Source organism: Numenius arquata, chromosome Z (genome assembly GCF_964106895.1).
Source record: "Numenius arquata chromosome Z, bNumArq3.hap1.1, whole genome shotgun sequence".
NCBI classification, from domain to species: Eukaryota; Metazoa; Chordata; class Aves; order Charadriiformes; family Scolopacidae; genus Numenius; species Numenius arquata.
Window position 1 is genome coordinate 27,458,291 of NC_133616.1, and position 24,666 is coordinate 27,482,956.

Sequence of the window (24,666 nt, forward strand, 5' to 3'; positions counted from 1 at the left end):
GATTCTATAAAATGGCTTTGTGTAGTTAACAGCCAAACTGCTAACTCTGCCTGGAATCTTGTGGAAGATCAACACGATTAATTTTTTACATTTTTTCCTATGGCTGTTTTGAATTCCTTTCTCACAAAAGAAAAATAATTTTCTTGCTAAATATGAAAGCCTCTGAAGGCTTTGAAACTTTTATTGACCTAATGACAAGTCCTGTGCAGAAATTAAGTAGGGTTGGTATCTCAGTGGGCCGTTTAACTTACTGGGTGTTTCAAAGGTGGAACAGCTTTGAGTCTACCCCAGGAAATACTTGAAAAACAAATGAGACAGACCATGTGTCTAGTTAGCTTCTGGAAAACTTTTCAACCGTGCCTTTTCCACATAGCCCTCTGACTGGTGTTTTCCAAAGGCCACTGGTCCCCACCAGCTGGGATGGTGGGTAAGCCCTGGTGACCCCAGCATCACAATTCTGTCTTCTTTCCCTCTACATCTACTCTGTCAGCAAGCCTTTCTAGAAACCAGCACGCGTGTGCAAGGTGTGCCTCGGGAGCTTCATTCTGTACCTCAGGTAACTATGTCTTCCTTCTTTTTCATATCTCCTCAGTACTCCTCTTACCTTCCTGCAGCTCAGCCTCTACCAGTTATGTTGAACAGCAAGGATGGAAAAGGAAAATTTGCTTATGTAAAGACCAAGTACAGTAAATTGTCATTTTGTGAGGTGGAGAAACTGAAATTTGGGACTTGCAAGAATTCTCTCTCTTTCCCTTGTGTGGAAGAAGACCAAATCGCCAACTCCAGTGATGCATCTAATATGAAAGATAAGACTAAATAGATCTTGATTTTAAATTTTGCCTTTGACAGATGTAATTAGTATTTGATATACAGAAAGTGGTGACAGATTCTGAACCCCTTTTCACCTACTAAATACTACACTGTGTAAAGTTAAGGGCTAATGGGAGTAAAGGATCATAGTCTGGACCACATAAGATGAAAATGTCAGTGTATGTAGGGCAACTGGGATTGAAATTTAAAAGTGTAAGTCAAATACAGGATGATTCTGTTATGAGCACTGCTTTGATTCAATTATAGCAAATGCATGTGTACTTTTGTTGATTACAAGTACACATTCAGATTGGCTTCAGTTCTTGTGTGGGCTTGTAAATATATTTTCACAGAATTGGGTCTTAATATTCTGTAGATTGAAGGACCTATTTAGACTTGTGGATTTTCTTATCATGCACTGATTTATAAGGGTAAAAATTAAGATCTTTTTTTCTTTTGGAAGGAAAATGGCTGAAGTATTCTCAGCCTTCAAACCTAAAACACCATGCACAAGTCTTCCTCCCGTAAGAAGGAAAAGGACATTCTTTTGTGTGCATTTTTGAGAAGACGGCCACAATCACTGATAACTATGGTACTAGGAAAGGGGACCGAGGAGAAAACATGGACCTTCTTGGGTTGGTGACTCTGCATAAAGCCTTGTGATTGGAAAGATCAGCCTCAGTGCTGTCTGAGAGAGTTCTGAAAATTTGAGCTGGAAAGTTCTTTCTACATGTCTGTGTCCCCTGTTGGTCATGAAAACAGGACTTTGTACATTCTTATTAACAGAAAATGCTGCGTGAACATTCCCTGACTCCAACATGAGTTCCTTCTTTAATCTGGAGATCTTTTAAATTAACTTCTTCAATTGAGAGAGGTGGTAGGGTCTGTGCAGCTGGAAGGACATTTCTTTTAGATGGTAACAACTAATGGTAAAGTTGAAACTCAGATTGAAAGGTTGCTGGAGCTGTCTATTTTTTAACCTTTAGGGACAAGTCATAGAAGTTTCATGAGAAAATGCTAGAATTTTATAGAATCTAATGGAAAACTACATATCTGTACTGGATAGTTCTGCAGAAGTGTTGAAAGTGTAGGAAAAGCTCTATGTTAGATTCTAGAGGTTTAGACTGATTTATTTATTTCACTCCAATTAAATTCCATAATGTGGTGTTCTTCATAGGGGAGATTGTGTTGAAATTAATGTGGTAAAAATAGTGTTGAAAGAAAGTTAATTGAGTTTGGATTGCAAACTGCCAAAGATACGTCACTTACTAAGGAACAATAATAGCTTTGACACATAGGAGAAAAAGATTATATAATTGTTTGGGGTTTTTTGTTTAAGAGTCTTCTCTCTAAACATTTTGAAGCCCTGGATTATTTTAGAACAGAAAAAAACATACTATTAAAGAAAAAATAAGGTTTAAAAGACTGGCAAAGCATCTGATTTTCTAACTGCAAAAAACTTTTAAATACAGTTTTCAATTATTGAAAGAAAAAACTAAGCATCAGTATTTTCAGTTGTTCATACCTAACACTTGGTTGCAAAGGATGCAACCTGAATTTCAGATGACTTCATGAAAAGAAGTGAATTGCTGCTCCTAATGCAGTATGGTAAGATTTAGGGTTTGATTCTTAGCATCTATTTTCATCTATTTTCATCCATTTTTCTGGTAAATTATTCTGGTAAATATTGTAATTGTTTACAGTATTTCTGCTTACTATCTGTTTACACAGTAATTTATGCACCTGTCCTAAATCTATATGCTCATGACTAATGCAACACAAATTCAAAATTCAAGATGCAAACATACTTTATTTCTATGTACAAGTTAATCAAATAGTGTAGCTATTTCACTTGTGACCAGAAAAATATCAGGCACTGATTACTGCTGTGTATTAGTGATAATACTCTCATTGCCAAAGAGAAAAAACACAAGCTGCTTGTTTTTCTATTGCAGTAGGACATGCCAGATTTTCCCACTTATATTGAAAAAGAAACCCGAACCCACACATGAAGTGACATATCTGTATTGTGTTTCATGTCTGTTAGCTTTTGTGGAAATCTGCCATTTCTTTCCCTGATCTCCAGTTTTGCTGCTTTCTCGTTAGCAGTGCCTCTTCTAGGTACTCTGAGTCATTGCTGATATGGTATTTGCCAGTCTGCTGCTGTTACTGTACAAAAAATGTACAACAGCAAATTATAGAAGTGTCTTAATGTCTGAACAGTGCCTGTGGCCATACCTCTCAGTTACCTGTTGTATGCCTTCAATATGATTCTTTTTGTCTGAAATGTACTTGGGCTATGAATATTAATAAACACTTTCCAGATGCTGCTGAGTTCTATTCAAAATTTCACAACAAGATTCTTTGTATTAGGCTTGTAGTTGTATGTGGAGGGTGAATTCCTGGCAAGGATGAGTAATAGCACCTCTAAACTAGTGCCCATGGCAGGCGTGATAACTTGGTAAAGACACAGGTTGGTAGTTGTCGTTTCCCCAAACCGGTAGTACATGTCAGAAGCTCCTTTGGGGAAGTGGGCCTTTAACAGATGCAATGAAATCAGATAAGATGGAGAGCAGTGGTAAGTGCAACTCTTGCTTTTAATCTCTCAGTGATGGTGTTTTTGCTTCCAGTCTGTTTTCTTCCATCCTCAGTGTGCTCTGGTTATTTCCCCATCACTGCTACCTTTTATTTTTGGACTTTTCAAAGCACTGTTCAAATTCCTCTCAGTCTCCAGCTGCTTTATAGAGTAATGAAGAGCTACTGTGACAGCATTCATGATAAGCAGCAACATTCTAGTGTTAAAAATACATACTTTACAAACAGTGACAGAAGACATAGATACAGAGCAGGTATAGCTACAGTGTGAAACATCTGCCCTGTAAATAATTTATGTCTTCTTGCACAAGAAGGTAATGGGTTTCTTTCTTGGAGATTTCATTTATTATTTTGCCTTTTATTTCTGGTAAGACCGATACTGATTGAAATTCATTTGGGTGTTAGAGCTGAAAGTGTGTGAAGGGATACCTGTGGGAGAAAGAGGGAGAACAAAGTGTACGTGCTCCATGTTTATTTAACCACAATATAATTCTGCCAGCTTGACAAAGGGAATACGCTGCTAATTGCCCTGCTGCAAGCCAAGGGGAACACCAAGGACCAAATCTGTGTAAATGACATTCAGGTTACTTGAGAAGTTTTGCAAAGCTGTACTTTCTGAGTGAGAGACCTGGGGAGCATTGTGCCTCAAAGTTCACAGGTTTCACCAGGAAGATGCAGTTTTGTTTTGCTATCTTTTCTATGCTTTGCTCTCTTTACTTTTACTTCATTATTGTCTGCCTTTGTCTAGACCAAACACTGTAGGGTCAGTCTTGTTGGACTGTTTGTTGTCCTGTTGTTGGACATTGAGAAGAGCATAGCTTTGTTAGTCTGGTACTGCTTGTTGCATCTTATCTTTGCTCCTCTGAAATACAAATTGTGATTGTCTCATATACGAAAGGGTAAGACAGGCCACTGAAAACAACATTTCCAGACCCAGCTTACCGCACTCTGATCCTCTGTAGCCTTCCAAAAAAAAAGGATGACAATTTCTATATGGAAGCCAAGAGTAAAGGAAAGACAATGACATGAGCTAGAATCTCTGCATTACAAGAAAACAAAACAAAACAAAACAAAACAAACAAACAACAAAAAAACAACCCTGCACTTGATTTATTCCTTTTAAACAGCATAAAGCACGACATACCCTGCAGAAAAAAATCAGAGTGTTATCACACATCGTACAATTCTTACTTTTATAGTGTATGGGGTGTAAAAGCAGCTAGAAAGTATTTGAATTTTTCTTGTTTCTTGTGTTTTCACAAAAGCCTGTCAGAAAAATGAAGTCTTAAAACACTGACCGTGGGATAATGAGCTTGAATTTGCTATAGCTGCTTGCACATTTCACTGATGAACTTTTTAAAAACCTTCAGCAGTGGTCTCACTTTGACTGATCCTGAGTTCTGAGTGCTCAAAAAGAGGCACTTTTTGAAAATTTCATTTTACATTTGCAGAATTAGTGGTGGGGACTGAGCGCAGTGCAGGTGTGAGACAAGTTCATACACAAGTGCTGCTGAGAGCCGCTGTAGGTAGGGACCTCGACTGAGCAAGCTCCCTGCTGTTGTAGGCAACACGTGTGTCCTGATTTCAGTCAGGATCATTATCTTTCTAGTAGCTGCTGTGTTTTGGATTTAGTATGAAAATAATGTCAATAACAGATACTGTTTTAGTTGTTGCTAAGTAATGTTTACTGTAAGTCAAGGACTTCTTCAGCTTCCCCTAGAAGCTGAGAGGGGGTATAGACAGGCCAAAGGAATATTCCATATTGTAGAGGTCATGTTCAGCATATAAATGGGGGCTGGCTGGCAGGCAAGGATCCACAATCGCTGATCAGGACGGGCTGGGTAATCATCGGATGGTGAGAGCAATTTGTGTTGCATCACTTTCTTTTGTACAGTCTTTTATCATTCTTATGATTTTTCTCTTCCATTACTGTTCTATTAAACTGTCTTTATCTCAACTCACGAGTTGCTTTTTCCTTTTTCCCCTCCTTTTTCTTCTTCTTCTCCCTGCCCTACTTGGGGAGAAGGTGTGAGTGAACAGCTGCATGGTCCTAGCCACTGGCTGGGGTTAAACCACAGAAGCATGTCTCCAGTGGTCACATTTAGTTGGATTCTTGCACTGCAGAGTGCAGCTGAGACACCCTGATCTTGGCTCTCTGACATTGCCAGCTGATGAACATGAGCAACTCTTGAAAAAGAATAATTGTATACATTAAAGCACTGTGAAAACATCAGCTAATTATATAATTAGTTTGTATAATTGTGTATACAAACAAATGGTCTGTTTTGCTACTGTTGGCACCATGCAAAGCTGTGTAAAGGTACTGCACAGACTTTTCGAGTTTTAAATATGTGATCATCAATTAATTATGAGCTACCATGGAAAGAGGATTTTGTGAATGAGGGTTTGTGAATGAGGTTTGTGAAAGAGGGTTTTTGTTGAAACCCTCAGCTTTTGAGGGTTTAGGTAAAGAAATTAGGAGTAAATTCATCAAAATAAGGTTTGCAGCTGCCATAGTTTTTTAGGAGGCTTCAGATTTTTTCCATGTCTACAGATGGGAAGAACAGTGCTGACATTTGCTTGCAAGAGCTAGAACCAAAGAAATTTTTTTGTTTGTTTGTTTAACTTAAGGAGCCTGTTTTGTCCAGTGGCTTGTCCATATTGAGCACCTGCAGATTTGCAGTGTGCTCCAGGGCTGCATGTGCCTGGTGAGTCTAGACCCTCCCTGTTCACACAAGTGGCTCACCATGTAAGACCCCTTTCAGGGTCCCCTTCTGTTTTGCCTCCTGATGGCAGGTAGGGGACAAGCATGAGTAAGCTGGCGAATACCAAGTGGCAGTTCAAAATGTATAGGACTGGGTGCCTCGTTTTGAGGGTGGAGGGCACAAAGGGTCTTCTCAGTACCCTCACCAGTCCCTCTTCACTTGACTATGGAAAGAAAATGTACATGAGTACGTTTACAGGCAGCTCTGTGGTTGAGAAATGTTGATAAATATCGAGTCAATACTATTTGAGGCATACTGTACCTTCTATCACTCCTTCTATGTGTAATGAGTAACTCAGCAGAATCATCAAGAAAAAGGTGTGTGTGAAACTGTGTATGTATTTTTAGCAAAAGGGCATGCTTCTGACCTAATGTTTTACTGCAGGGAACTGTGCAGTGACTGTGATCTTTAGCTTTTTTTTCCCCATTCGTGTTTATAAACATTGACTTTTATTGAGAGGTATTGATTTATAAATAGAATTGGGAGGGTTTGAGAATACAAGAAAATGCATTCCAATTCTTGATTAATAAAAATGCTTTCTTAAATGCTACAGCAATTAGTCTAATTTTGTACAGTCTTACATCAAACATTAGGACATGGATTCCTGGCAAACAATAAAAAAAAAAATCACTGTTAATCTTTTCATTCTCCATTTCTTCATATAATCAGTTTGGGGGATTCCGGTTCAAGAAAGATTCCGAATTCTAATCTCTGGGGAGACTTAAGAAACTTTGTAGTATGTTAAACCAGAAAGAACCAATCCGTGTTGATTGGATTAAAAAAAAAAACAGTTCTGCAAAACAAGAACAAATAGTCATGAGCAGATTCTTTCCACATGATTGCTCTTGTCATGAATTCCTTCACCATATACTAACCTATACGTTCATTAATGGTCAAACTGAATGATTTGAATAGTTCTTTACCCACAGATCACTAGAATGAGTCTTTTAAATTAGATGCTGGAATCATTTGCAAGGGGTTTGTTAAAACCAGACTTGAATGTAATGATAATAATCTTTTTTTTCCTTTGTGACTACCTAGCATGTTCTAGCTGGACTAAGATTTTTGTTCTTTTAAAAAATTCATGGAGAAAGAAATAATTTTGTTAGAGTTGCAAACAAGAAACCAGGGGCTGAGTTACAATCATAACACACTCCCAATAAAGCATCTTTCATTATTTCTTTAAAGTAGAAAACTTGGGTGTGGCTATTGAGATTTATATGATTTAGTTGTTTAGGTTAATAAAATGTGTAGGTTTACTCTGATCACAGCTATGATCCAGTCCCAGAAATACTTAAGGGTTTACACACCTTTATGATGTGAGATACCCTGCTCCAGAGGATTTACTTCAGTGCAAGTGGTCAAGCTGTTGGGTTGTTTATCCGTTTGGCTGATCACATTGTACCTTTTCAAACTAATATCACAAAGATTGCATAGTGGGTTCAGTGAAGCAGCCTACCTTGGCCCATTGATAACCTTAGAAATTTATTATTTTTTTTTGGCCCCTCAGCTGCAGCCCTTTAAAAAACATGATGACAATCTACTTAAAAGTTTTGTAATGATCGTAACAGGATTAGAAGAGTAAAAAAGATCTAAGTATAGTCAGTGCTGACCTCGTCCTAGCTTTTACCCCTCTTGGTAAATTGTGTGAGATAGGCTGTCACCTTACAGTCTGTGCCTGTGTCTGTGGTACTGAGCTGAAGCCCTCCTGGAGCAACCAAGAGGACAGGCTGTGGTTGGGGTCTTCCTCTTAGTCCTGGGGGAAGACCAATTTATGTCACAGGTTTTCATCCCAGCACTACATTTGTCCCAGTTCCCTGATTCTGCAGAAGGGAGCTACTGTCCCGCTACCTAACTGTTTCAACACATCTTGGGTAAGTAACTCTTCCTATGTATCCAAGTCATACCTGCCTGAGAAGAGCAGGGGAAGGAATTGTGGTGGTTTAGTCAATATAATTTCTGGAAAGGATGTGCATGAGGAAACAGGACCACTTCTGTGGTGCCTGCAACACTTAGCTGACTTTGCTCTTTTGCTTGGGCCTTCAGGATTCCTCTTTGCTTGGGTTTCTCAGGCAGAAACATCCTTTTGAAAAAAAATGCCTGCTGATTAAAAAAGCAACAACTTTTGTATAATGATGATTTAAAAGCAGAAATTGGCTTTCAAAGAATTATTCAGAGTGAATAGGAAAGTATTCATATTCAAAGTTCTTGCTGTTGTCTGAAACCAATGAGACATCTCTGGTTATGAAACTAGAGACTTTCTTTCCTGAAAATGCAAGTCTTGTGAAATCCTACAACTAAATTACTTGCATAGAAAAACGAATGTTTAATACCTATTTGGTGTTTGATTTTCCTTTTTCTCACATATTTTAAAATAAAATCATTATGGGAAAGTATTCCTCTTTTCAAAATGGACTATGATAATGTGTTTTATAAGTAAATTTGAAGCCTGGAGTGATGCCTGAAGTTGAAGTGCTTCCCTACCCTGCTGAGCTGGTTCCCCACATGTTTACCTCTCCCAGAGACATTTCTTTGAGTTTCTTCCATATCTAGTATACTGGGTCTGGCTGGCTGGAGTTTGCTTTCCTCATAGCAGCCCATATGGTGCTGTGCTTTGCATTTGTGACTAGGCAGTGTTGATAACACACCAATGATAACACACCAATAATAACACACAAGTGATAACACACCTGTGTTTTGGCTCTTGGTGAGCAGTGCTTGCAGTGTCAAGGCTTTCTCTCCACCACCCCACCACTGAACAAAAGAGAGGCCACTAGGTTGGGGGTGAGCAAGAGTTTGGGAGGGGACACAGCCGAGACAGCTGACCCAAACTGACCACCAAAGGGATATTCCATATTGTATGACATTGTCCTCAGCAATAAAAGCTGAGGGAAAAGACGAGGCTGCAGGGACACTTGTGGTGATGGCATTTGTCTTTCTGGGCAATTGCTTCATGTACTGAGGCCCTGCTGCCCGTGAAGTGACTGAACACCTGCCTGATGATGGGAAGTAGTGAATACATTCCTTATTTTGCTTTGCCTCTGCACATAGCTTTTGCTTTTCTTATTGAACTGACCTTATCTTGACCCAGGACCTTTTCCATCTTACTTTCTTCCTCTGTGCTATTAAAAGCAGGGTGGGTGGGCATCTGTCAGCTAGCCAAGGTCAATCTGCCACATCTAGGCATTGAAAACTCTCCTCAAACCAGACTGCAAATCCACACTCTTTCTTCATTCAGCCTGCCTGTGCAGACTTGTTTCTTGAACGTTGGATGAAGAAGAGCTAAGTCATATAAAAGGAAAAATAGTATAAGCATTATTCTGGTTATTGTGTTTTCTTCAATGACAAGGACTTTAACTCTTCTCAGTTGGCCTGATTTAGTCTTCTGGAGTCTGTTGGAAGTGGAATGGGCTTTGTTTTGCACCTTTAGCATGCAGTGCACATCAGAAGGACTTCAAAAGCAAATATTTTTTTTTAACAAAGTTTTACAAAATGCAGAATAGACCTTGGATTTCAGTAATAGTGAAACACAACTACAGCTGACTGTAAGAGGTGCTGATTTATATTTATAACTTCAGGGAATTGCAATGACTAAATTGCAGGGAATCAAATCCCCAAAGTTTAATGAAAATCACACCAGAATACTAAAAAAACACACAATAAATTTTATGAAGAGGAATATGTGAACAACTGCATATGACATAAGTTTGAAAGATTACTTAAGCAGCTCATAAGACGAGGTTCTGTTTGTAAAAATGACTTACGTACTTGGGAGTTTAACTTCCCTGAAAGTCAATAGGATGAAGTCCTCAAAACTCACATAATCAGTTTTGAACATTTTGCTCTTACCTGTATGGCACCTTTGCTCTAAGTAAGTAATGTAAAGATGGTTATTGCTTGATTTTTTTAGAGGTATGGAGGAGGGACACACAGTTGGGATGACCAGCTTCTTAAAAAGGTTGCAGACTCCATCAGGACATTTGTGTGGGTTCCCACCCTTTAACAAGGGTGCTCAGCTCAGCAGAGCACGCATACATTTGCCTTTTTTGTGCCTTTGTCCGTGAACACATCTTTCCGCCCTTCAGACGGCCCTTGCAGACACGCACACACACCATTGCGTTGGTATGCCAGTGTGGTTTCCTGTGTCTTCGCATCAGACCTTACTCAGTAGCCAACTTTGGATGCCAAACCCTGCCAACACCGCAGCCTCCTCTTCACAAAGTAATAGCTGTGGTTAAGATGTCATTCTCCGTAAATCAATTTTGGCAAGGATGACGGCTAAGGGCAGGAGCTGAAGTTGTCTTTACAGGGCCTAAGCCATTCAAGTGGCCTTAATCCTCCCTGTACTACCCTGGCTTTGTGGAAGGTAGATGGACTCACTTTAACAAGATGGAATGAGCTTTTTATTTGGTCTTTTCTTTTTGGTTACAGCAACAAAAAACCTTGGAAATTCCAATTAATTAGCACGTCTTGGGCTAATGAAAGACTAAAATTGAAAGAAAAATGTCTAAAGCTTTAGAGAGGAGTGGAAGCATGTAGTGACAATACATATTTTAAATACTTGTGGCTGTTTGTATAATTTTCCCAGGGTTTGCCTCTCATTGACTTGAAGAGATAAGAGTGGAAAGACAAGTGGAAGGTTTTGTTTGGACCATGATGTGATAGCATTTCACTTTTAAGGAATCTAAATAGGTGATAACATGAAGGATGCTGATAGTGGCCTCCTCTAAAAATCAGTTTAGATAATAAGAACCGCTGTTATTTTATTATTGCAATGCACTTTTGCTGACCATATATTTCATAGAACAAGATTGCATATGAAGATAGCAGTAGATTTCTTAGTCTGGAAAATGTTCTTCCAAACTGCTCTGAGGTTATCTTATATCCTGAATTGAGAAAATGCATACTCAGCATAAGTAAGTAAACCTTTATAGTAGAAAAAAATGTATGCTTAACCACAGAAGTTTCTCTTTATGAGTCGCACTTGGCTTTTGGCCTCTGTATCTTTGCAACTATTAGTTTCATCTTTATGCTTCCTTAGGGACATGACTTTCTGACTTTCTGAACTTGAGGACTTCTGACAAAACAGCTACAACTACTGAATCCAAGGTATGTTTGAGCTGAGTTGTGAAGCTGGAACAACCAGAGCTCAGTGGAGAAACTTTTTTAATGGTGAAAATAATGTGTCAAAAACATTTTCTTTTTCTCAACAAAGTACTTTTGTTCCAGGCAAAAAAAAATCTTTCCATTGTGTGTGGAATGAGATTCACATAATGCTTTGAGATACTGCTCCTGTAGCAATTCAGACTTTGATAGTGTCTGATAGACATGCTTGAAATGTATATATCAGTTAACAAGATTATCACTTAAAAAGACAATTGTATTTTTACTGAAAAGTTTTTTGAGGTGATGAAATATATTGATATTTAATGAAGCATGAAACTTTTAAATGAACCATGAAAGCAGTAGTTAAACTAATTAACTGAGTATAAAGCCTCTTAGAATACATATGTTATGTGGGCTGTATCCTTGTTATTTCTGCCTGGTTAAACTGACAACTAGGATAATGTTCTCATATTATCTTTTAAGGGAAACAACATTAAACAGTACCTTGTTTTCAATGCAAGGAAAAACAGAAAATTGTTTGTTTGTACTAGTCAGAAACTCAGGGACAATCAGTTTAAAAAATACCTTTCAGTATCCTTGAACAATGGACTTTATCTGGGAAACAAAAACATACTGAATGTGATTGAAAGTTACTTACATTCCTGCTTGCGTACTGCAAAAGCCAGTTTCTGCAGTTCTTTCCATGTTAACATTTGTCACCTGTTCTTAATTAGTATTAAACAGGTTGGCACTTACTATTGTTTTATCCTGCTTGTGCATTTTGGTCTCTAAAGGAGGAAAGATGCCTTTCTGAGAAGTGGTGGTCAAATACCTTGGGTTACCTGTAAAGGTTTAGAAAGAGAGCCTCGCATGGGATTACAGTTTAACATTGAACAAAGCCTAATTTATTGCATGCTTTTTGCTGAACATATGTCTCCTGCTGGACTACGGCATGCAATGCAGTCTGGCACTGATGTGTTGCGGTGCAAAGACTGAAACTTGGCCCATGCTAGAAGTAGAAAGTAACCTGCTTTCTCTTCTATCCTCTGCTCAGAACTTCTGCACAGCTGGCGGCAGGTTTCACTAGGGGGGAGTTGTCATTCGAGTTAAAGCAGCCTAAAGCTGCTGAGAGTTTGTCCCCTTACTCTTGGTGCTCCGCTGGATGGAGCTAGCATCCCTGTGTCTACGTGGGTAAAGGAGACAAAAGATAATAGAAGAATCATAGACAGGTTAGAGTGAAAAGGGACCTTAAAATTCATCTAGTTCAAAACCCCTGCCATGGCAGGGGCACCTCCCACTAGACCAGGTTGCTCTATGCCCCATACAGCTTGGCATTGATCACTACCAAGGATGAGGCATCCACAACTTCCCCGGGCAACCTGCTCTAGTGTCCCACCACCCTCACAGTAAAGAATTTCCTTGTAACATTTAGTTAACTCTTTCAGTTTAAAACCATTACCCCTCGTCCTATCACTACACTCCCTGATAAAGAGTCCCTCCCCATCTTTCCTGTAGGCCCCCTTTAGGTACTGGAAGACTACTAGAAGGTCTCCCCAGAGCCTTCTCTTCTCCAGGCTGAACAACCCCAATTCTCTCAGCCTGTCTTCATAGGAGAGGTGCTCCAGCCCTCTGATTGTATTTGTGGCCCTCCTCTGGACTTGCTCCAACAGGTCCATGGCCTTGTTATGTTGAGGGCCCCAGGGCTGTATGCAGTAGTCCAGGTGAGGTCTCACCAGAGCAAAGTAAAGGGGCAGAATCACCTGCCTTGATGTGCTGGTCACGCTTCTTTTGATGCAGCCGAGGATGCAGTTGGCTTTCTGGGCTGCAAGCACACATTGCTGGCTAATGTTGAGCTTCTTGTCCACCAACACTCCCCCCTCCTCAGGGCTGCTCTCAATTCATTCTCCACCCAGCCTGTATTTGTGCTTGGGATTGCCGTGACCCAGGTGCAGGAGCTTGCACTTGGCCTGGTTAAACTTCATGAGGTTCATACTGGCCCACCTCTCAAGCCTGTCCAGGTCCCTCTGGGTGGCATCCCTTCCCTCCAGTGTGTCAACCATGCCACACAGCTTGGTGTCATCTGCAAACTTGCTGAGGGTGCACTCTGTCCCACTGTCCGTGTTGCTGATGAAGCTGTTAAACAGCACTGGTCCCAGTACTGACCTCTGAGGAACACCACCTGTCACTGGTTGCCACTTGGACATGAAGTCGTTGACCACAACCCTTTGAGTGCTGCCATCCAGCCAGTTCCTTATCCACCGTGTGGTCCATCCATCAAATCCATGTCTCTCCAGTTTAGAGACCAGGATGTCATGCGGGACAGTGTCAAATGCCTTGCACAAGATCTTCCCTTTTCCTGGGGCCTGGAGGAAGGAAGTTGTCTGCTTCTTTCTTCCCAACGTTACTTCATTGCCTATACAACCAAGCTGGCAGGAGAAGCAAGTATCGGGTGTGCACAAAGAAGTCTTCCTATGTGTTAGATAGTAGTTAAATGAAGACAGCAAGAAATTAGAAATTACCATGTGAACAGGGTGGTACATTGCTATGCTGCCTTGCTTTGGTACATAGACTGATATAGTCATTTCAGTAATGGATCTGCACGTGCCCATGGTTACAGACAGCAAAGTTCCTACATGGCATTTTCTAAAACACTAAGGATATTGAGATAAGATAAATTGTCTGATCTGAGCATCTTTTAATTAAAATTGAGGAAAAAAACTTCAGGTATTACTGGAAAAAATGCTGACTGTGTATCTAATGTGAAGAAAAGAACAAATGTGCAGTTGAACGTTACTGGAAGTTGTTGTGGGACATTAAGTGTTACAGAGTCCAGATAATTATTTTTCTAAAGTGTTTTCTTACCGCCCTTCTGCCAGAATAGTTGGCTGTTCTGCATTGCAGTCAGGTGGTAACAGCAAGGAAGTATTCCGACAGCACTGCTGGGATCGATCCGCTTATTTTGCAGTTGAGTGTAGCACTGTTTAATGGGCAAAGTGTTTCCCTATAGATTTCATTTGAGTCCTACCATTCATAATGTATGAGGAAGTTTCAACAATATTATTTTTTGCTTTGCCCCTCAAGTAATACCACTTGCAAGTCAGTTGAAATAACAGTCTGTGCTCTCACACATATATAGATGTGTGCTCTGTGTTCATTTAGGACAGATTCAGACAGTAATTTCGCAGTGGCACTGGAAGTAAAAGGTATTCTTTCTAATTCCAATACAATTATATTTTGTTCTTTCAAATATCTGTGTATTTCCATTTTGATTATAAGAGTAATTTTCTCTCTGTCTGTATTGTGATGGTATTTTAAGGGGCTGGCCAGTATTGTGATGGTATTTTAAGGGGCTGGCCAATACTGAAATTTAAAACGTGAAACTTGTTTTTTTTCACCTGGTATTATTCAGCATTAGATTAATTTACCAGTACAGTAATATATTACATTACTTGTAGAGTTTCTCTTGATTCGTACAAGTTATTTGGGAAGAATGTAATGCTTGCACAATGTATTGATTTTTCAAAAATACAAACTAAATGGTTAGGCTAAGTTTTGAGTTTTGTAGATAGAAACTTACCAGAAGCTGGTGTGAGTGACTAATACTATAGAGAAGTGGTAGCATAAACCAAAGATGTAAAGCTGCATGTTTTCTGCAATAGAAGAGCACATACCATATATTATCCTAACAAGGACAAAAGCAGAAGTCATCTAATGTCACTGATAACAAATAAGAAGTTACCCATTGCAGCTAAAACATTTATATTTTAATTCAGTTAAACATTTACTGGTCTGTGCAGTAGTTAACTGATAACTTCTTAGTTTTTATGCAAAGTAAGAAAACAAAGCAGCTTTCAAAATAGCTTTTTAATAAGTGGGAGGCCTTCCTGATATAAATAAAACATTCAAAATTAACGTGGGATATTATAAATGTCTGTAGGTCTAATTGAAAATCCTTATTTTACAGTATGCGCTTTCTCCTGGAAGTTTCCTCAACCTGACCGTTTCATAATATATTCCTAGTTTAGTCATTAAAAGACCACTGTTTTCATTTGTTTAAATTCAGTGGTTAAAGTGTTCCATAGAAATAGGTGATCTCATTGCTGTCTGCTTTAAACCAGCTAAGTTAATCACCTGTGAGGTATTGTTTTCACTGGTCAGTTCTGGATAATTTTTTACCTTGGTTCCACTTGAGGGGAGACATTGTTTTTCATTGTGCTTTGTCAGTCTCTTTTGTCTCACAGTAGAGTTGCTGAAAGTACATGCTTGATTACTTCATACAATGAACAGCAAATAGCATTAGAAATTAGTGCGAGCTAATTTACCAAGTGGACTCTTATAGTGAGGAAACTGCCTTTCCAAGATTCAAAGCATTGAGAGCTTTTAAAGTGCATTTATAATGTTTTCTCATAATACAATGTGGTCATATAATTCTGTTTAGTGTATTTCCTCCAGATTATTTTTCTTGATTGTAAAGATTACGTCTCTGCAAACAGTCAAGAACATGGGAATTGCCAATACTAGTCAGTTAATGGTCTGTCTAACTCACTGTTCAGAGTGGACACAGCCAGAGGCTTTGGAGGAAATTTCTTACTAGCAAGGCATTGCTATTTGTAAGTGTTAAGAAAATCATGAGCTAAGATCATAACCATGAGGTTAAAAACAGTGAGGTTTTAGGATCACAGAATCATAGAATGCTTTGGGTTGGAAGGGAACATAAAGATCATCTAGTTCCAACCCCCCTGCCGTGGGGTTCCAACCCCCCATGCCAACCTCCCTCTAGAGCTGGTTGCTTAAAGCCCCATCCAGCCTGGCCTTAAACACTTCCAGGGATGGGGCATCCACAACTTCCCTGGGCAACCTGTTCCAGTGCCTCACCACCCTAATTTTATTTCATAAAACTTGCAATAAAAATCATAATTTGGCAACTTTTTGAGACATAGGTTAGTAATTTTCTTTTACTCTGAAAAATTTCTGATTGCAGGCCATACAAAAATTGCTCATACCTAATGTAATCTTGAATGAATTTTTTGTTTAGTTCACCTACAAGCCTCAAGGTGTCCCAAAAAAGACTTGGGCTCCGAGAATGATACCAGTATGAAGAAGCCCAGATTCCCAAACAGAAAAAGATTTTGGCTGATCCTATGCTAGTAGAGGCAAGTGGCAATCTCTCCCCTATTCTGTCTTTTTTTTTTTCTGCTTTTGAATCTCCAGTTTAACACACTTAAAGAGGGCTTCAGGGGGTCTGATATCCACTGCCCTTTGGCTGGTGTCTCTGTATACGCAGTTGCTGTGCAATAGTGTGTCTTAGCTGGCTATAGAAACAATAGAAAAGTGGCCGTTGTGTTTAAGGACAAAGGGATAAGTGCTAGCTCTCTAGTAGTGATTAATAATACGGCTAAAATTGGTGGAGGGAAAACCTGAAAGGTTTGGCAGCCCCAAGGTGAAAGGAACTGGGATAATATTTCCAAGTAAACCTTTGAGTTTGTGCAGTCAGTAGCTGCTGCGAAGCCTGTCCAACTAGGGTGCCAACAAGCCCACAGATACGGTGACGCACAGCAAAGATGTACATGGCCGCTGGGGACTGTGTCATCCAAAAGGTTCATCGTGTTGCAGGAAAAGACCAAATTTCGTTTGAAATGGTCTTGGTGGCTAATGTCTAATCTACATGAAGAATACACTAAGACATTCTTATTGCTTTGGACTCTGTCCTTGTTAATATTCATTGTCTTACAATACACTTCTTTGGGTATGCCCTTTTGTCCCCATTTTGCTGAATATAGAATCCACAGGAACAAGACTGGAAGCCAGTTACAAGGGAAACATTAAAACTGACAGTTTCCAAAACTCTTAATTACTGTATGTGAACAGACAGAAAATCCCCTAGGGAAATTACCCTTTGCTCTTTTGTTGCAGTTCTTTTATTTCTAGCTGTTATTCTAACAGTAACTAAAGGACACATTTTCCAGTAATTTTAATAGCTTTCTGTCATGCTGATTAATTCAGTTATTGCAAAATGTATTGATTGAAGAGATGATTGAATTTATCTGGTGTCATGTGTTTGGTACGTTGTGTGCTTCAGAACATCAAACAATTAAGACTGGTTTAGCTGTTACATGTTTTTGTTGTATTATCATTTATAAATGGAAAGTATAGTTTTCAATTTCAAAGGTTTGATGAAGCAGTTTCATTTCATAACCTGAGTTACTTGGCAGAATTAAAAAGTTGCTACTCTTGACTTGGAGAGGTAGGCAAATAAATTGGTTGGTTTTCAATCAATATCTGATAAAAGAAAATGTGTTTAAATGGACTCTATTGGACTCTGCCTCCAAAAAGTATGAGAGTGATCTGAATTAAGAGAATCTTATCTGAAATTCGGTGCATCTAAATTAAAGTAATTGTATTTTTCTGTATTCTTTGAATGTTCTTCAGATGGCAGTGAAATATTTTTGCCTGTCAAGGATGAGTGAAGCTTAGCTATTAACCAACTATAGAGAATAAACAGGGAAAATAGGCAAGCTAACGAATGAGGAAGTAAATGCATTAAAATATTTCCATAAAATATTTTTACTGTTTATACTTATTAACTGTTACTGGTAGTTATTGAGAAAGAGCAGTTTTGATTAATCTGTAATGTGTTTATTTGGAAGAAATTACATGCTAATCAACTGTAGCTCTTCCTGTGAGCCATCTCAGGACTGATGCTACCTCTTCAACTATCATTGCCTTTATTGTACTATCTCCTGATAGACATCTTCTCTCCTGATGAAATTCTTCTCTTAGTATGTAAGAAAATAAATTGCTTCTCTTGCTGATTTAAAATATTAGGTCCACGTATTTTTCTTAGAATCTACAGCCTCATTCAAAACCCACTGATGTCCTCCAAAGAGGCTCCCATTTAGTGTGGCTGATGTGGATTCAAGACATTAAGGAATCCCTGGTTGTCCTTTCACTGTGCCAAAATTTTCGGGCTTTGGGTCAATGTTACAGCAAACCTGGACTGAGGGCTCGTCTTGCACTGTGGGTATAAGATGCCAAATGCTGTTGTGGGCCATGGTCATTCTTCCAGTTCACATTTATTCACTGCTTTTAAATGCATTTTCTGACAGCTTGCCTTTTAGCGGCAGGCTCCTGCCCAGTCAGATGTCCATGTTGCATCCATTCAACCTTTTGCTAGATCAGATGTAGTCTGTACTCCTGCAGCTGGCCCAAAGTTGGCATAAACTTCCCATCTTGTGCTCTGACTTAGCTCAACAGACATGCGATTGTACACTCACATCTGATTCAGATCAAATGAATACTGCTCAGTGACCTGCAAGATCACAGATGAGGTATTAATGATGATCTTTTGATGCATTGGCACCTGTATGAAGCAGTGGATAAAATGTTGTGACTTAGCCTTTCATAGTAGTAGTCTTTTACTTTGCAGCCTCTTTGAATAGGGGGAACTGATGATAGCTTCTTTCTTGATAATTCATCTCACACCTTTTAAGTGGAAGAATTGTCATTGCTCTTTCCATAGCAGCAAACGTCTATCAATGATAAAAAGAACAAAACCTTTTCCTTCCACTTCTGCATCAGAGAAACACCCAGGCAAATGTTTATTAAGACCAGAGTCTCGCATTACTTCTGTCTGTCATCCCAGTAATACAATCGCTCCAAAGCACTCCTTTTCTTATTTTTTCCTTTCAGTGACCACAATACCTTTGGCCTTCATCCTCATACAACAAATTCTCTTAGCTGTTCTCGGCATCACTGAGGTGCTGTTTATGCACAGAGAATAAGAGCAGACCCTATAATTGCAAAGGAAACCAGGATCTTTTGAGGAGGCAACATTCTATATTTAATAGTACTGGTTTGACAGTACTCCCTTTTCTGGTTCTGCTTTTGGCATATTTTTTTTCTGGCATATAAGTTCCAAGCAGCTCTGGTCTAGTCATGTATAAATAGCATTTTCACTGTATGGTTGCAGATTATTATTTGAACTGACTAGGTGACATATGGCCCATCCCTAAACGAAAATCTTGATTTCCTGGATATGATAATATAGATGTGATCGTTACCATTGAAATTTGTTGAAAGTGGCTTATAAGTGAAGGGCATTATGGTGTCATCCACAGAACAATCAGTATATATTTGGTACATTTTTGTGGTAGAGCTGCTCTTCTCAATGCTAAATATTAGGTTTATATCTTACTAAGTAGTCAGTACATATAGGCTCTACAAGCATTACAACTGTGTCAAAATCAGTTGGATTTCTCATGTTATTATAGCACACTTCCGTGTCTTTTATATTCTTTGGTGCAGAAAGCCTTTGGTTCTATGTACTAAAGACACTTTTAAAAAAAATATCTGACTGAATATACGTAATACACACACACACACATAGGCATATTAGGTAGTATTATGTATATTATATGATATGAATGTGTTGTGTCAGTTTTTAACTTCAACCCATCCAGCCTTTTGGTAAGAGTAGTAGCATTCATATTAATACCAGGGGTAACTTATGCTTTTTTCACTTAATTTTTGCTTGCTGGTTCCATTTTAGCACTCTGTAACATTATAAAAGCAATTAATTCAGCTGCAGTAAGTTCAAAATACAAACTCCTTCAGAGGAAAGAAAATAAAATGCCTTCTCTTATTCTTTTGATTTAATTGGATGTCTTCAGTGAGAGCAGACAGTAATTCTACAAAGCTTAAAAGCTTTTTTTCTGGTACCCACAATGGAGTTGAGTGCAGTACAAGGAATTCTCCTGACATGTTTGTCCTCTGAAATTTCCAGCCTTTCTAGCTAAATTTCAGTGAGGGTTATTAAATGTTTTCTTCTTTCCTTGCCCTTGAGTTTTCAGCCAGATCTATGTTCTTCAGTTACATTTCAAAGTAGTAGCAGTGAGTAAGTTGTTTTTCTTAAAAGGCTACTGTATTTCATCCTAAAGAGTACATTTTGGTGGTGGATTGTGCAATCAACTTGTAGCATCTGTACATGAATTTACAAAGCACTTAGGATCCCAGTGGACTGAGAATCATGCATGTGCTCCTCACATATGTGAGATATTACTAATTAGCCAGAGAAAAGAAGAATAATTTGAAAAGAAGGCAGAGACCTCTGAAACAGGAATAAGCATATCTATTTGTTCTCTCTTTATTTAAAAAAAAAACCAAAAAACCAAAAAGCTATAATTTGAAATTTCTAGGGTGAATTGCAAATTTTTGAGATAATCCTATTTGATCTGGAGGAGACTGCAGGATCTGGATTTTCATCCTATGACTGTGAGGGCCATATATGCCTTGATGTACTTCTTTGTGAAATTCACAACCCATTTGAACATCCTTGAGAAAAACAAGTATAGAATTGTACAGTCAAAAGTAGATTTAATTTAAAAATGGTTTAAATTGAAGTAATTTTCACTATTTGTCCTGATGTTGCTGTCTTGCTTTGGGGAGTAGTTTGAACACAGGGAAGCAGCTAGAAATGTGAATAGTACAATTATTAATTTCCAGCTGTGATGAGAATTCTCCAGATACCCAACAACTTCCATACCATGACCTACATTTTAACCTTTTCATCTTGATATGTTTTAATGTAGGGAATCTTGTAAACCACCATCTGTGATCTAAATCAGAACACAAAGTACACAGAGCATTTTGCAGATATAACCCACTTGCCAGCTACCTCTGGAATCGTCTCGTGCTACTGTGTAACAGCCATCAGTTTTGAGTCATGGCAGCAGTGATTAAGAGCAGATTGTGGCCTTTTAAAGAAAGTCCAGAATGCTTCTCTGCTTGATCCAGCTTGAATTCCTCTCCCCAGGCCTTTGAGGAATGCTGGGTTCCAGCTGTAGCTCTCTGCTGCTGAGAAAACTATGCAGCCTGTGTCTGCACTTCGCCACACCAGAACTATTGCAGGCGTTGCAATTTGCATGTGTGCCTGCAGTCCCCTTGCTTTTTGGTTGTCTCATGGTAGGAATGATGAAGCGGCTTGCAGTGGCTCGGAACTGTGGGGTTTGGTGGGATTCAAGGCATGGTGGTGTTCCTGCAGACTCCTTGGGTTCTCTCTTCCCTCTTTCTTCAGAGAAGGGTGTGCTTACGACTTGGCTGTCCCTCAGTGGAGGGCTGGTCTTTTGTTCGCACTCTTCCAGTGGTGTTTTTTTCTGATGTTTATCTATGGTGCCTGGTCTTTAGTTTATGTACTTCATCACATGTTTTAAATGTACAAAATTGTTAATTCCCCTTTAGAATATTGCTTTTTGTGTTTGGAGAAGTTTGCAAATTGTTGTATTGGTCCCATGTTTCATCCTCATCTGAAGATACTCAGTTCCAGTTGCATCTCCTACTTTGCAAAGTGATGTGAGTTCTGTGGCCTCATCATGGGTTCATGGGAGATGAATGCTAACCTGCCTTGTTTATTTTTAGGAAGTCTTGGTTATGGACCCCAGTGCAAGTCCATTGGAAAAGGCAGCTGCAACAATGTAAGAGTCACCAGCAGTCCCATGACAGTTCAACAGCTGGGACCTGTTTCACCTCTTGCTAATCAGGTGTCAACAGCATGCAACCAGATCAGCCCTAGCTTACAGAGGTCTATGGATGCTTCCAGCCTGAGGGCTTCTCCATCAGATACAAGGTCCTGAGTTACTTTTTTATATTCAGTACCTTAGAAAGAAGGTATTTTAATTCTCCTGTAATTTAAATGCAACCTTTCTGATCATTAAAATGGCCTAAATGATGCTCTGTTATGCCATGGGAAATTTAATTCAATGTAATTTAATTCACATCAACTATAATCATATTGCTTGGATCATTCAAGCCATGGGTGAAATTTGGCCATGCATTTTCTATGTCTGATAGCGCTTTTTTGTTAGATAAAGATTTTTTATAGTCACTTAACTATATTTTTGTAGTAAGGACAGGAAATGTTATGGAGGATGAAAGCACAAATAGTCCACGTTACACCTACAGGGCCAGTGACCTGTTTTAAGCTTACCGTAGTGCTGAGTGTTATGTTGGTGCCTGTAATACTAAAGTCAGAAAAAATAAACTTAAATGTCCTGCTAATGTTCCTCTCTCCTCAAGAGATACCTTTGCTTTCAAATTGTTTAATCTTTTACATAATTAAGTTAATCAGACCAATTGTTCCCAGTCTGCGCTGAGCCAGCAGTTAACTTTATCTGTTAGACTTGTGTCCCTGAAAACTTGTCCATTTTCCTAGCTCTGATGGGTAGTTTAATAAAAACTGTGGCCTCTTCCTGTAAATGTTGCCTTTTTATATCACTACACCACAGATAAATATTTATTAATTATTTTTTAGTTACTTAAATAACTTTTGAGACTGTGGCTATTAGTATTGTCAACAAACATGAATGAAAGGAAAAGAGGGTGCCAGAGCACTGGAACAGGCTTCCCAGAGAGGTTGTTGAGTCTCCTTCTCTGGAGATATTTGAAACCTGCCTGGATGGGTTCCTGTCCAGCCTGCTCTAGGTGATCCTGCTTTGGCTTGGGGGTTGGACTAGATGATCTCCAAAGGTCCTTTTCAACCCCTACCATTCTGTGAAAATAGTTATTTGACAACCTCCATACAAATACATTAAGCGCATCCCTGGATATTGGTTAAACATACTGTGAGAAAACATTCTGGTGTGTTATTTCAGAAGCTATGTTCCCACTTTTGTAGGTGGGACTCGTGCAGCAGTTGCCTACTGAGTTGAAATGTAACTGTTCTTATTTACGAAAGGCCACAAGAGTCTTTATTCTCAAAACAGTTTACATTTTACTATATTGCTTCATTACAAGCCAAGGAACATTCTTGAAATAAATAAAATTGGTATTATTTAACTGGAAGAAAGCCTTGCTTTACTCTACTATAAGAGAGTTTGTGACATTTATGTCATTTCAGTTGTGGAGACTGAGTCCCCTGGAGAATTTACAAAATTAAATGCGTCAGGGACAGTTGTTCAGTGCTAAGTTGATGACAAATCCAGAGATGTGCCTTTGAAACAGAACAAAACTGATGATATGAAAATATCAATAGGTAGTTATTACTTAGTAAGTTTTAGGTGTGCCTGTATGGTTCCAAACACTCTTATTTTTATCTGAATGTGTGTTTGGGTGTACTATGCCAGTACTGAGTTATACATTTTTGGTTTTATTTTAAAGAAACATTTACTAAGGGCAAACTGAAGTTGAAACTCTGGCAGAGTCAAGGCTCTAGTGTCCCTAGAGTATCTTTTAATGATTTATCAATGAATATGTTATAAAATCAGTTGTCACACAAGGAATGTCCATTTCAGCAATTGACTCAATTGAATATTTGATAGGGCAAAAGGAGTTTAAAGCCAGATTTTAATTTACAGATTATTGAAACAATTTTTTTTTTTTTTTAATTACTTAAGCAATAAAATGTAGTTGCCTAAATTGGTTGCCTAAACTGACTCTATAATCCTTCTTGGGCTGAGTGCCTTCACTGGATTGTATCTCTCAGGCATCATGACTGTGCTCTGGCAGCTCAATCCAGTCCAGAATATTTGCTGAATTGACCCAAACCAAAATGACTTGTCTATTTTTACTGATGGAAGAAAGGAAAAAGTTGGCAAAATTGGAGTTTTCCTACAGATAACATCAGATTTTGATATGTAGACTGTGAGGGATAAAACCTTCCCCATCTTTTTTGAGAGTTTCCCAAAAACTTTTTCAGTGTTCAGTTACACTGCTTGACACCAGAGGTAATACTGCCTTTTACTTCGATTTAAGTCAGAAAAGGAAAGCGTAAGGGATTCTTGGCTACTAAAACAGAAGACCATGCAAAAAGATGGCAAAAACATAGTTTTCACTCTTCACGTTTAAGGTTCTGGGTTATACTTGACACTGTGGCCTCTGCACACAGAGGGAGAATAGAAAGTAATTGCAAGAATCTCTTGTAAATGTTCATAGAAGATCTGGTCCAAGCTTAAGCTGGTTTAGATTGCAATACACAGATGTGCCAATTAATACCATCTGAGAACCTGGCTCAGTGGTATAGCTGGCTCTTGATTTTCATATTAGGTATTTTTTTTTCCCTAGAAAACTACTTAGTCACAGTGTGGGCTGGCTTAAAAGAAATGTTCTTTGTTTTGGAAGCTGGAATCTTTGTTACTTTTGAATTTAGAGGCTTAAGTGAGAACCAAACTTCTTTGGATTATCTAGCTCTTACTGTGTACTTTAAATTCTCATCCAACTTTCTATTTTTGCCTAGTTATGAGACTTTTAAAATGCAGGTTTTCTTCATCTTCACTGATGGGTATGTTGCTTTATGTCAGGCATTAGTAGCTTTTTGAATGACACTGGTCTTACTATGCATCTGAGTAAAATTATTGACATTGCAAGAATAACTTGTTATATTGATACATGATTTTTCCCC

At 38.8% G+C, this 24,666-nt stretch overlaps 1 protein-coding gene across 1 annotated transcript in view; it reads left to right on the plus strand.

Moving 5' to 3' along the window:
* Nucleotides 1-24,666, plus strand: part of GLIS3 (GLIS family zinc finger 3) — a 164,932-nt gene that overhangs the window by 14,452 nt on the left and 125,814 nt on the right. Inside the window, exon 2 of the mRNA XM_074166499.1 lies at nucleotides 21,690-21,897. Within this exon, the coding sequence (XP_074022600.1) occupies nucleotides 21,690-21,897 (208 nt within the window). The remainder of the gene's footprint in view (nucleotides 1-21,689; nucleotides 21,898-24,666) is intronic.